The following is a 14239-nucleotide window of genomic DNA, read 5'->3' as shown; positions in this document are numbered from 1 at the left end:
GTGTGGATCACAATAACCTGTGGAAAAATCTGAAAGAGATGGGAATTCCAGACCACCTGACCTGAAATCTATATGCAGGTAAGGAAGCAACAGTTAGAACTGGACATGGAACAACAGACTGGTTCCAAATAGGAAAATTAGTACATCAAGGTTGTATATTGTCACCCTGCTTATTTAACTTATATGCAGAGTACATCATGAGAAACGCTGGGCTGGAGGAAGCACAGGCTGGAATCAAGATTTCTGGGAGAAATATCAATAACCTCAGATATGCACATGACACCACCCTTATGGCAGAAAGTGAAGAGGAACTAAAATGCCTCTTGATGAAAGTGAAAGAGGAGAGTGAAAACGTTGGCTTAACGCTCAACGTTCAGAAAACTAAGATGGCATCCAGTCCCATCACTTCATGGGAAATTGATGGGGAAACAGTGGCTGACTTTATTTTTCTGGGCTCCAAAATCACTGCAGATGGTGATTGCTGCCATGAAATTAAAAGATGCTTACTTCTTGGAAGGAAAGTAATGACCAACCTGGATAGCATATTAAAAAGCAGAGCTATTACTTTGCCAACAAAGGTCTATCTAGTCAAGGCTACGGTTTTCCAGTGGTCGTGTATGGATATGAGAGTTGGACTGTGAAGAAAGCTGAGTGCTGAAGAATTGATGCTTTTGAACTGTGGTGTTGGAGAAGACTCTTGAGAGTCCCTTGGACTGCAAGGAGATCCAACCAGTCCATCCTAAAGGAGATCAGTCCTGGGTGTTCACTGGAAGGACTGATGCTGAGGCTGAAACTCCAATACTTTGGCCACCTCATGTGAAGAGTTGACTTGTTGGAAAAGACCCTGATGCTGGGAGGGATTGGGGGCAGGAGGAGAAGGGGACGACAGAGGATGAGGTAGCTGGATAGCATCACCAACTCGATGGACATGAGTTTGGGTGAACTCCGGGAGTTGGTGATGGACAAGGGAGGCCTGGTGTGCTGCCATTCATGGGGTCACAACGAGTCAGACACGACTGTAGCGACTGAACTGATCTGAACTGAACCAATAACTAAGAATGATAAAAGACAATGCAATGGCAGATGCTGTAGGCGTTAAAAATTAAGACAGTTAATAATTATATCAGTAAATTTGAAAACCTAAATGACATAGACAAACTTAGAAAATTGTGAATTACCATAGCTGACTTAGGAATTAGAATACATGTATAGTTCCATAACTATGAAATAAATTGATACTGGAAAAAATATTTCCATAAAACTACAAGCTCATAGGATTCTACTGGCAAATTCTAGCAAGATTTAAGAGACAATAATAACAATTTTATATTAACTTTTCTAGAGACTAGGTAAAGAGGAAACACCAAACCTTTCTATGAGGGTAGCATAACAACAATTCCAAAACTTGAAAATGAATGTAAAAATTTTAAACGAAATATTAGCACCTAAGTTGTGATAACCAAAGGTATTTTCAGACATTACTAAATGTCCCCTGGGGATACAAAGTCACCCCTGATTGAGAACCACTGTTTCAGAGCATGGCCTAAAGGAACACATACAGGATGGCTTCACATTTATAGAAGTACAGTGAAAAAGAAGAGTTAAATGCTGTTATAGGTTATAGGTGCAGAAAATAGGATACCTTGTACAGCCGACACGTTTGAAGTCAGTGAAAGAGAAGTTATTTGTAAGAAAGAGATAGAAGAATCTGAAAAAGTCTGCTTTATCCATTAATGCAGTAAGTTTATAGAGGGTGGCTAATGAAAAATGATGTGGTTCATGGCACTTTTTAAAAAATGCCATAGTAATATGATCAACACACATCCTAATCCTGTAACTAACCTATAATCATGCCCTGTGATATGAATATTTTTAAGAGTAGCAATATTGCTGACAAATAGCAAGATTATATATAATCAGAAGTGATCTAGGAAAATGTAACAGAAAAAATCTAAGTAAATGTGATTTATCAGGGCACCTTCATTTCTAAAAAGATTCACTTAGTTGAAATGTGAATATGTTGTCTCTAGTGGCCACAAAGTCTAATCATGTAATTGAGGAAACCAATATATAATATGTGATGGTTAGAATATAGGCTCAAGTTGGGACTGCCTGGATTCACATGTTGTCTATCTCATTTGCTCACTTAAACTAAGACTGATAACTTAGTCTGACCTAAGCTTCAGTTGCTTTTTCTGTGTTGGGGAAAAATTGTACCTACGTTGGGGAAAAATTGTACCTACCTCATAGAATCTCGCTGAGAATTCAGTGAGTTAATCCATCTAGAGTGTTTTGGTATGATGTACAACACATTCAGTAAATGTTTATCCTTATCCTTATTTTAATTAAAAGCTTTGTTGCTTTACTAGAGCTTACAATTTAAGGCTCCTTTTGCCCAGCTCTAAAAATATGTGAAAGTGTTAGTTGCTCAGTCTTGTGTTACTCTTCGCGGCTCCATGGACTGTAGCCTGCCAGGCAGCTCTGTCCCTGAATTTTTCCGGACAAGAATACTGGAGTGGTTTGCCATTCCCTTCTCCAAAAAATATGTGCAAGCATACTCCTAATTCAAAATTATTTTTATTGTCTCTGGTTGCCTAGCCTCAAGAATTGACTTTAACCAAAAAGGGTAGCATCAGAGAACAGTCTGAAATTAGGTAGGTCAGAACACCTGTTGTAGATATATAGGTAATTTCAGGAAAGTTAGACACCTGTTTTCAGATACTCTACAAATTTAAGGAAAGAACCTTTAGTTGTCCATTTCTTAATACCCTGAACTCCTTTATCTTTTGTCTTAAGGCTTAATCTGCATCTGTCATAATAATCTTCCTAGGAAAGAGAAATCTGATTGGACCTTCGAGACTCATTGTAGTGCTGAGAGGCCGTGTATTATATTTCTTCAGTCATGTGCTCTATTTTCTCATTTCCCAAGAGCTGATTTGAATTGCCCTGGTTTCTGTGGAGTAGACCTTCAAGTCTTTTTTTAGCCTAAGGACTTAACAATGGGGAAGGATGAAATCAGATGGTGTAGAATATCTGGAAAATCTTGCATGTCTATTCATTGCTCTGTAGACTTCACAGGTACATGTTTTGAAGTGCTAGTGTCTAAATATCAAACTAACGGAGGTTGCTTGTTTTTTCTTTCTAGGCAGAAAAATTAATGAAACAAATTGGTGTGAAAAATGTGAAGCTTTCAGAATATGAAATGAGTATTGCTGCTCATCTAGTAGACCCTCTTAACATGCATGTATGTATCCTTAATCTTATTATTTTTTTTGTCTAACATTTTGTCTCAAGAGTCCCAAAGACCATGACTAGGTTTAATGATTCTCTGGGAGGAACCAGAATCCAGTGCAGTCATATTCATGAACATAAGGTGTTACAGCAAAAGGATACAGGACAAAATCAGCCAAGAAAGAGGGGACACGTAGTGAAGTCTTTAGGAAATCAGACAAGCTCCCAGGAGTTCTCCCAATGAAGTCACACAGAATGTACTTAATTCTTTCATCAGAAGGTTGTGAGAACGCATATCAAATGCTTTCCACGAAAGAAGCTCATTAGAGACTTAGGGCTCAGGGTTTTAATTGGGATTGGTCCCATTTTCCTAACATGTATCTAAATTCTGGACTCTCATAAGGAAAATAGGTGTCCACCATAAACCATATTGTTTACACAGTTTAGACACAGCAAGCTGTTCTTATCTGGAGAACGGAGGAAGCTCCTGAAATCTTTAGTATCTCCCATACCCCAACCAAGGGCTAGCTGTGCATGCAGGGCTCTCTAAGGATAATAGTCTCAGGCCCACTTGTAGTAACCTTTCTGGCACACATTTGTTTAGTTAAACTTGTACTTTTATATATTCACCTTGTGGCATGTAAAATTACTGCTGTAAGTTGATGTTTGACATGGAGGTGAAATCTAAATTTTTATGATCAAGTATGATAGCACAAGATTCTGAATCCCAGTTTTTCCATTTATGGCCTTGGCGAATGATTTCCTCTTTTGAGTTTCAATTTCCTCATATGTAATCCAGGGACAATGTAATATCTGCTCTTCTTACTTCTAAAGGATTATTTTGAGCATCAGATTAATGTAATTTATAAATTCTGAAATCCTAGGTGAATATTTTGAAACATAGGTATAAATAAATAAATAGAATGAAATATGATATCTCCAAATTTAGGAAATAAAAATGTACAGTGTCTGTTAATATCTTTATGCACAGAGACATACATGCCCTTCCAGAATTAATCCTCCATTTGAAATGAGGATCCTTTGTTATAGTTACAGTGAAAATAAGTGAGGATTTTTTTCAGTTCTGGCTATTATTTTTCCTTTTTTTTTATGGTGGAGAATAAATCTGTTGTAAACATTGCTTTTGACCAGCCCCACTTCCAGCCCCTTTACTCTTCTAAATCAAAGCTAGGTTGTTTTTGTTTGTTTTTCAGATATTTTTCAGTTAGTTTATAGACTGCCCTCCCCCGACTCCCTCCAATTTTTTTTTTTAAAGCTGAGTCAGAAGGCTTTAAAATACACAAGCCGTTTCTATTTTGAACACTTATATCCCCTGTTACTCTTTATAAATATAGAAATTTTGACACAGTTTCCTTTTGATCAGTGAAGTTCCGAAGCCCAGTTTGATGAGTTTAGGCCTTGTTTCTAAACTCCTTCCTATTACGTTTGACAGCATCATGTATGAATTAGGCACACTCCTGGTGGAGCTCTTCCTATTAGCTAGTGCTAAATTATCTGTCTCAGCTAGCTCTCAATTGTCTTGGTGTGGAGTATTTCCTTCTCTTAATAGAATGACTTCAGCTTATTAGATCCCTGCCAGACCTAGTGCTTTTTCTTTTTAAATAATAGGTAGTTGACTGTTAAATTTCTTTTCGCAGCTCACAGTAGCTTAATAATTTCAGTATTGCTTAAGAATACTTACATTAATATATCATTTTTTAAAAACTTATTATTTAGGTATAATCAAGTCTTATCATTTTGGGGTTTTTTGTTTGTTTTTTTACTTCAGTGACTATACATTAGTTGTAAAATTTCATGCTGACTTTACCTTTTACCAGGTTACTTGGAGTGATATAGCAGGTTTGGATGATGTCATTACAGATCTAAAAGACACAGTCATCTTACCTATCAAAAAGAAGCATTTGTTTGAAAATTCTAGGCTTCTACAGCCTCCAAAAGGTATGTTAAAAGTTTATATTTGTGAAAACATTAAAAATCTGGAGAACACGGAAACTTTCTACCTTTATAGAATTGACGTTTTTAAAGTTGGATTTTCAAGAGATTGCTGAGATCCAGTGAATGATTTTATAAATAATAATTTTAAGATAATTGCTCATTCTTCAGCTTTCCAAATTTAGATAATTTTTCCCCTATATAGATATTATATGTCCAAATAATCCCTTTATTTCAAATTCATATTTATTACAAGAAAATGAAATTAAGGAAATCAATGATAAAAAAAGATTCAAAGTAAAAATATGGGTCTTTGTCAAAGAGAAAATAAGACTCCTTTTTCTTTTTTCACTATTCTAGTGATTTTTTTTTTCCCTTTTGGTGTTTCTATTTACTTTTAGATTACAATAGTTTTTGTTTTTTTAAAAGAAATAGTGAATGGATGAACTGGAAATTAAGAAATTAAATGTTACTTATTTTTAAGGGGAACATTTTCTTATTCCTACTTAGTAATAACTGCAGAAGCCTTGTAACTCAAGAATTGACAGTATTTATAAATGCATCCTTAAATACAGTACTTCTATTATTAATCATTCACATATTGATCATGTTTAAGGTTTATTGAAGGCAATTCAAATGTAGCTTTCTTGATAATTGATGGTGAGATCTATAGAGGTGTGTTGCCGTGGCTTTCAGATACAAATTCTGTAGTGTAGCTTATTTATTGCCATCTAGTAGAAGCTTCTCTTTATTGTATTATCAAAGCTAGCGAGGTTGCTAGTCAAGACTGAAATCAAATTATTAGATAAATACATTTCTCAAAAAAGTAGTATCTTTAAAAATATAAAAATAACATGTATAAATTGTAGTTGTTTATAATCTTAACTAATTTTACAGCTGTATTAGAAAGTGCATTAAATTGAAACAAATAGCTGTACATTTTTATGAAGTAGAAAACTTTTGTTTCTGGTAAATAGAGGATAACAGTTATCAAAAATCGCATACTTCTTCATTAACTAGAACAACAAATCTGTTTTTTATGTCTTTCTTTTATTTTCTGAAACAGCAAAACTGCTTTTTTTCCCCTAACAAAATGCATTTAGTTTATTGTGATTAAGAGAAAGTTTTCCCCAAAGAAAATTTCAAATGATTTATCTGTGCCCAGATCAAAAGAGTAAGATAGAGATTGGATTATTAAGTTCTTTGCTACCTTCTTGCAGGTTGTTTATAGTGTGAAGAATGAACTTTTGTGAATTTTCATGTCTTCAGTTTCACAGTGCTAACGAATATAGGAAATTTTCTCATCAGTGATGTTTTAGGCTAGGTAATTGGGTGACTTAACCAATTGGACTTGGTTTAAAACCCCAATTAGCATAGCAGATGCCAAATTATGAGGCGGTACTTTTAACAGCCTTATGTAAATCTGGTTTTTATTTAAATGCATCATCTGAAACTAAGGATGGTTCCAAATTTTTTTAAGTTAAATAAGTATTTCCTTGTTATGTGATCTAAAGCAGCAGTCCCCAGGGACCAGTTTAGTGGAAGACAAAGATTGTTATCCTGAACTGGACTGTTTGATGAAGGGAGGAAGCACGAGGGTGCTGTAACCCCAAGTAGATGTCATCACTGACACAAACTTAGGATGTGGCACCTTCCTTTCTACTATAAGAAAAGATTAATAGAAATGAATATTATGAAGCATTTTCATATGAGCAGAATTAATATTATGTTGATTATCCCATAAACTAGCAAATCTCATCCTCTTAAAGGAGATAATAAAATAACATGTTAATTTCCAGGTGTGCTTCTCTATGGGCCTCCAGGCTGTGGTAAAACGTTGATTGCCAAGGCCACAGCCAAAGAAGCAGGCTGTCGATTTATTAACCTTCAGCCTTCAACACTGACGGATAAGTGGTATGGAGAATCTCAGAAACTGGCTGCTGCTGTTTTCTCCCTTGCCATAAAGCTACAGCCTTCCATCATCTTTATAGATGAAATAGGTATGCTATGTTTTCTAAACAGTGTGCAGTGGACTTGCATGTACATGTTTCCTTCTGCTTATATGTTTGTCCAGGGTAGGCACCTAGAAGTTGAACCATCAGATTCTGTGATGTGTCCATCTTCAACTTTATTAGGATCACTAGTGTTAATTACTGTGTTACACCAGTTCTTATCAAAGTGGTTATACCCATTTTCACTCTCATCAGTATATAGTTTGTTTCCTTACATACTCCTCCCCAAAACTTCTCTTTTCAGGCAGTAACGTTAATTTATGTCAATTTAAAGAGCGAGAATCATCTCATTGTTTTGTGTTTGCTGCTTACTAGTACGTTTGTGTATCTTTTAGCAAGTTGATTAGCGATTTAGGTTTCCTTGCTTGTAAATTGCCAGGTTTTTTTGGGGATTATTTGCATTTTCCTTTGTAATTCTTTGATAATGTTTTAATATGATTACAAATATTTTCTAGACTGGCTTGTCTTTTCGCTTTATGTTAGTTTCTTTATGAATATTTAAATTGAATGTAGTTTTGTTTGTCAGTCTTTTTCTTTTATGATTTATATTTTGTGTGCCTGATTTACAAATCCCTCACTACCTCCTTAAATGCTTTTGTTTTTAAAATATATAATGTGAAGTAGGAATCTAGTTAAATTCCTTGCCATATGGACTGTCAACATAAATGGATCATCTTTCTCTGTCATGACTTTTATATTAGTGAACTTTTCTCTATTTAACATTTTATGGATCATCTGCATTTTTGTTACAGTAAGTTAAATAAAGCTACATTAGTTAAAACTGGCTTTGAATTAATTTTACTATTATATGTAATATAATAAGCTGTATAGAATTATACATAGAGAAAGATAGGTATAGATATGAAGTATTTTGGTTACATGTTTGCCTTGTGTATCTTACTAATTTATTCCTTTTTTGTGTGATTTTTGCTTTAAATTTTGCATAAGAGAACATTTGCTAGATTTTTAAAAATTTTAACATGAGACTCTTTAATAAGGAGTGTGGTCAGTTTGCTTTTATTTTGATAGTTGACAGATTTATTTTGACCACTTAACTGTGTGCCTTTTATTTACCAATCTAGTGGACTTTTGTGCTTTTTCTTTTTATTCCCTTTTCCCTGTTGTGGTAGCTTTCTCCTTCTCCAGGGGATCGTCCTATCCCAGGGATCAAACCCGGGTTTCCTGCTTCACAGCCAGATTCTTTACCATGTGAGCCACCAGGGAAGCCCCTTAGCATAGCTGTTTGTCTTAAAAGTCTAGGCTAATTATTTCTCCCCTCTTACCAAATAAGACAGGGATCTTAGAGCTCTTGAATACCAATCACTCCTCTCATCTCTTACATGTTTCTGATAACAGTTTCTCTTATTTTTTACTTTCCATATTAGTTGTTATTTTTATATTGGCATTGCTTGTCTAGAGACCACTTTGCCACTTTTTTTGTTCACTATTACTTTTTGAACCTGCCTTTTCTGGATTTAATTTCCTTCCTCCTGAAGTCAAAATTCTTTCAGCAGAGATTGTGAGTACAGCAGCTTCTGTCTTTGTGTGAAAATGTGTTCATTCTGTGTTTTTATTTTTAAATAATAACAGAATTATATTTCCTTTCAATATTTTAAAGTTAGAAGTCCACTGTCTGTCAGTCTTTTTGTTGCTTTTGAGAAATCTTATGACCCAATATTTCTTTGTAATTTAATCTATATTTTCTGTCTACTTGCTATTCAAATTACAAGATTTCTATTTTATTTTATATATATATATATATGTACACACACTTCTTCAACTCTTTACTTAATGACTTGAGTCATTTCCATAGTTTTAGCATCTAGGTCTACCGTCTACCATATCTCATCAGTTCTAAAACACACTACTTTATTTTAGTTTTTTATATTTTAATATCTGAAATTGGGATAGCATGTTTAATTGGCAGGATTTTTTCCTCTTCTTTAAAAAATAATTTTATTTATTTTTGGCTGTGCTGGGTCTTCATTGCTGCATGAGCTTTTCTTTAATTGCAGCGAGGCAGAGGCTACTCTCTAATTGTGGTGTGCAGGCTTCCCATTATGGTGGGTGGAGCACGGGCTCTAGAGCTCGGGGGCTTCAGTAGTTGTGACCCCTGTCCTCAGGAGTCGCAGCTCCCAGGCTCTAGAGCACAGAGGCACAGTTGGGGCACATGGGCTTAGCTACTGCACAGCACGTGGGATCAAACCCATGTCTCCTGTATTGATAGGCAAATCCTTTACTACTGAGCCACCAGGGAAGCCCCAAGTTTTTTCTTCTTTTAGTATTATAATTTACTTGGCAATGTTTTAAAAGTTTTGTTGATGCATAAACTATCAGTCATTGAGTAAGTTATAAAAAGCAATTCTTTGATTGGCTATATTTAGTCTCATAACCATTGGGTTTGTATTCTATTAAAAGTGAACTTTAGAAGTTCTATTTATTTTTCAGATTTAGCTGTTTTTACTATAGCTTGCTCTTCTGTTAGAATTTCAGTCCCTTTTATGTCTTCAGAATTTAAAGCATACTATTATAATACAGTTTTCTGGATTGTTCTGTTTTTTGAAATTCTACTTCTCCTTTACATTGTTAACTCTTTCACAGTAGTTTGTTTCCATGTGTCATTTCTCACTTTAGATTGCTTATGACTTGGTTTTGTATGAGAATTCTGTGTTGCCTAAAATGATCCAGAGTTGTTTTGTGTCTTCCACTTAGGGCTTTTAAGATCCAATTTCTTAACATGGATGTTCTTAGACTGAAAGATGGTTCGAACTTAGACTTCAAACCTGAGAGAGAGCCCCTGTGATCCTGGTTTTTTAATTTTTCAGGGGGTACATATTTCCCTCCAGAGTCCAGGCATTACAAGCTTCCTTAACTCACTGTAGTGATGAGCAGAATTTTTTTCGTGTCTGTACTTTCTGTGAGTGTACATCCTTTTGGGCATCTTTTTCTCTCCTTCTTACAATCTCAGATATTAACACTTTTTTTTTTTTTAATTAAAAGGTTTTTTTTTTTTAGAACAGTTCCAAGTTTAAAGCAGAGAAGGCAATGGCACTCCACTCCAGTACTCTTGCCTGGAAAATCCCATGGACAGAGGAGTCTGGTAGGCTGCAGTCCATGGGGTCGCTAAGAGTCAGACACGACGAAGCGACTTCACTTTCACTTTTCACTTTCATGCATTGGAGAAGGAAATGGCAACCCACTCCAGTGTTCTTGCCTGGAAAATCCCAGGGATGGGGGAGCCTCGTGGGCTGCCATCTACGGGGTCGCACAGAGCCGGACACGACTGAAGCGACTTAGCAGCAGCAGCAGCAAGTTTAAAGTTGAGCAGAAAGTACAGTGCCCATGTACCCCCCCATAAACAGTTTCCCTATTAATATTTTGTGTTAGTGTGATGTATTTGTTATAATTAATGAACCGTTATTATTATTAATAACTGAAGTCCAGGTTCATTATTTTGTTTTGTACAGTTCCATGGTCTGACAAAAATATAATATCATGTATCTTCCCAATATCAGACATAACACTTTCACCACCCTAAAAATCCCCAGTCCTCTATATGTTTATCCCTCTCAAATGCCTCCCTCCCAAACTCCTGGCTACATCTCTTCATATGCTTATTTGCCATCTGTCTATCTTCTTTGGTAGGATCTTTATCCATATCTTTTGCTCATTTTTTAAGTGGGTTGTTTTCTTGTTGAATTTTAAGAGTCCTTCATATATTTTGGATACAAGTCTTTTGTCAAATATGTGTTGTATAAATATTTTTTTCCCATTCTCAGGCTTGTCTTCTCTTAAACCATGTCCTCCCCAGAACAGGAAGTTCATTTTGATTAAAGTCCAACTTAACACTTTTTTCTTGGATGGACTTTGCTTATGGTGTTATATGTAAAAACTCGTTACCAAACCCAGGGTTTGAGATTATATAATAGAAATAGACGGGGAAACAGTGGAAACAGTGTCAGACTTTATTTTGGGGGGCTCCAAAATCACTGCAGATGGTGACTGCAGCCATGAAATTAAAAGACGCTTACTCCTTGGAAGGAAAGTTATGACTAACCTAGATAGCATATTAAAAAGCAGAGACATTGCTTTGCCAACCAAGGTCCGTCTAGTCAAGGCTATAGTTTTTCCTGTGGTCATGTATGGATGTAGAGTTGGACTGTAAAGAAAGCTGAGTGCCGAAGAATTGATGCTTTTGAACTGTGGTGTTGGAGAAGACTCTTGAGAGTCCCTTGGACTGCAAGGAGATCCAACCAGTCCATCCTAAAGGAGATCAGTCCTGGGTGTACATTGGAAGAATTGATGCTGAAGCTGAAACTCCAATACTTTGGCCACCTCACGTGAAGAGTTGACTCATTGGAAAAGACTCTGATGCTGGGAGGGATTGGGGGCAGGAGGAAAAGGGGACAACAGAGGATGAGATGGCTGGATGGCATCACAGACTTGATAGACATGAGTTTGAGTAAACTCCAGGAGTTGGATGGACAGGGAGGCCTGGCATGCTACGATTCACGGGGTCGCAAAGAGTCAGACACGACTGAGTGACTGAACTGAACTGAACTGAAAGAATAAATAATTTATTGATAATTTCTAAGGTTAATGATTTTTTTTCTTCTAGACTCCTTTCTACGAAACCGTTCCAGTTCTGACCATGAAGCTACAGCCATGATGAAAGCTCAGTTTATGAGTCTCTGGGATGGATTGGATACTGATCATAGCTGCCAGGTATTAGAAATCTGCCTTTTTTTTGTTATTGTTGATGGTGGTAGAAAATGTGTCCAGCTGTTTGTTAAGCTTTTTTATAATTTTTTTTCATAAATTATACTTATCCGTAAATGGTGAGTATCTGAAAGTTGATGATTTGTTTATGTCTTCATCCATTTTGCTGCTCCTAAGTCACTTCAGTTGTGTCCAACTCTGTGCGACCCCATAGACGGCAGCCCACCAGGCTCCCCCATCCCTGGGATTCTCCAGGCAAGAACACTGGAGTGGGCTGCCATTTCCTTCTCCAATGCATGAAAGTGAAAAGTGAAAGTGAAGTTGCTCAGTCGTGTCCAACTCTTCGTGACCCCATGGACTGCTGCCTACCAGACTCCTCCGTCCCTGGGATTTTCCAGGCAAGAGTACTGGAGGGGTTCCGTTGCCTTCTCCTTCATCCATTTTGAGGGTTCATAATTAATAAAATATTAAAAAAGATTTCCCAAATGCCCAAAACAAATACAACAGAAGAGAGCAAAACCAGGTATTAGAACCTTTTATGTCACAAAAAGGAAGTGACTGGCTCTGAGTATTCTGTGCATTTCTTCAGACTCTTACCCTGAGTCCTTCTAGTATTTACTCTCAGTTCTTATGTCACTTAAGTTTTTGTATAGCAGTGTAGTTAACCCCAAACTCTCCCACACTTTTCCCTTTTGGTATCCTTAAGTTTGTTTCCTATGTTCTGTCAGTCGGTTTCTGTTGCAGATTCTGCATGTAAGTGACATCATGTGATATTTGTCGTTCTGTCTGAAATACTTCACTTAGTATGATAATCTCTAGATCCATATTGCTGCAGTTGTCATTATTTTATTCCTTTTTATGGCTGAGTAATAGTCCATTGTATGTATGTACCACATCTTCTTTATCCATTCCTCTGTTGTTGTCGTTGTTAAGTTGCTAAGTCATGCCCGACTCTTTGTGACCCCATGGATTGCAGCACACCAGATTTCCTTGTCCATCACTATCTCCTGGAGTTTGCTCAAACTCATGTCCACTGAGTCAGTGATATTATCTAACCATCTCTTCCTCTGTTGGCCCCTTCTCCTCTTGCCCTCAGTCTTTCCCAGCATCAGGGTGCTTTCCAATGAATCATCTCTTTGGATCAGGTGGCCAAAGTATTGAAGCTTCAACTTCAGCATCAGTCCGTCCAATGAGTATTCAGGGTTGATCTTCTCTAGGATTGACTGGTTTGATCTCCTTGCAGTCCAGGGGACTCTCAAGAGTCTTCTCCACCACCATAATTCAAAGGCATCAGTTCTTTGGTGCTCAGCCTTCTTTGTGGTCCAACTCTCACATCCACACATGACTTTTGGAAAAACCATAGCTTTGTCTATCTGGACTTTTGTCGGCAAATTGATGTCTCTGATTTTTAATATGTTGTCTAGGTTTGTTATGGCTTTTCTTCCAAGGAGAAAGTGTCTTTTAATTTCATGGCTGCTGTCACTGTCCACAGTGATTTTGGAGCCCAAGAAAAGAAAACCTGTCACTGGTTCCACTTTTTCCCCATCTATTTGAAGTAAAGTCATGCAACCAGGTGGCATGATCTTAGTTTTTTGAATGATGAGTTTTAAGCCAGCTTTTTCACTCTCCTCTTTTACCCTCATGAAGAGACTCTTTAGTTCCTCTTTGCTTTCTGCCATTAGAGTGATATTATCTGCATATCTGAGGTTGTTGATATTTCTCCTGGCAGTCTTGATTTCAGCTTGTGATTCATGCAGCCCGACATTTCACATTATGTACTCTGCATATAACTTAAATAACCAGGGTGACAATGTACAGCCTTGACATACTCCTTTTCCAAGTTTGAATCAGTCTATTGTTCTATCATTGGGCATTTAGGTTGCTTCCATTTCTTGGCTGTTGTAAATAGTCCTTCTGTGATCATTGGGGTTAATGTATCTTGTGAAATTATGGTTTTCTCCAGATATATGCCCACTAGTGTTATTGCTGGATCATATGTTAGCTCTATTTTTAGTCTTTAGGGAATCTCTACACTCTTCTCCTTAGTGACTGCACTGAATTACATTCCCACCAACAGTGTAGGAGCATTCCCTTTTCTGTACACCCTCTCCAGCATTGATGGATTATAGATTTTTTGATGATGTGAGTGATAGATACCTCATTGTAGGTTTGATTGCCATTTCTTAAATAATTAGCGATCTTGAGCATCTTTTTCTGTGCTTATTGGCCATTGGTATGTCTTTTTTAGAGAAATGTCTATTTAGGTCTTCTGCCCACTTTTTTGTCAGGTTGTTTATTATTTTGATATTGAACCACATAAGCTG

The 14239-nt window shown here is 36.6% G+C and overlaps 1 protein-coding gene across 2 annotated transcripts in view; it reads left to right on the top strand.

The window, feature by feature from the left end:
• ATAD1 (ATPase family AAA domain containing 1) overlaps window positions 1-14239 on the top strand; it is a 42200-nt gene that overhangs the window by 12190 nt on the left and 15771 nt on the right. For both annotated transcript variants that reach the window (XM_055425158.2, XM_088842123.1), the window contains exons 3-6: window positions 3146-3244; window positions 5070-5190; window positions 6984-7184; window positions 11815-11921. In XM_055425158.2, the coding sequence (XP_055281133.1) occupies window positions 3146-3244; window positions 5070-5190; window positions 6984-7184; window positions 11815-11921 (528 nt within the window). The remainder of the gene's footprint in view (window positions 1-3145; window positions 3245-5069; window positions 5191-6983; window positions 7185-11814; window positions 11922-14239) is intronic.

The sequence above is a fragment of the Moschus berezovskii genome, chromosome 12 (assembly GCF_049115385.1).
Source record: "Moschus berezovskii isolate FMDL1 chromosome 12, NW_MosBer_1.0, whole genome shotgun sequence".
Classification (NCBI taxonomy): Eukaryota; Metazoa; Chordata; class Mammalia; order Artiodactyla; family Moschidae; genus Moschus; species Moschus berezovskii.
The sequence above is the reverse complement of the archived record's forward strand: the minus strand, read 5'-3'. Positions and strand labels throughout refer to the sequence as shown.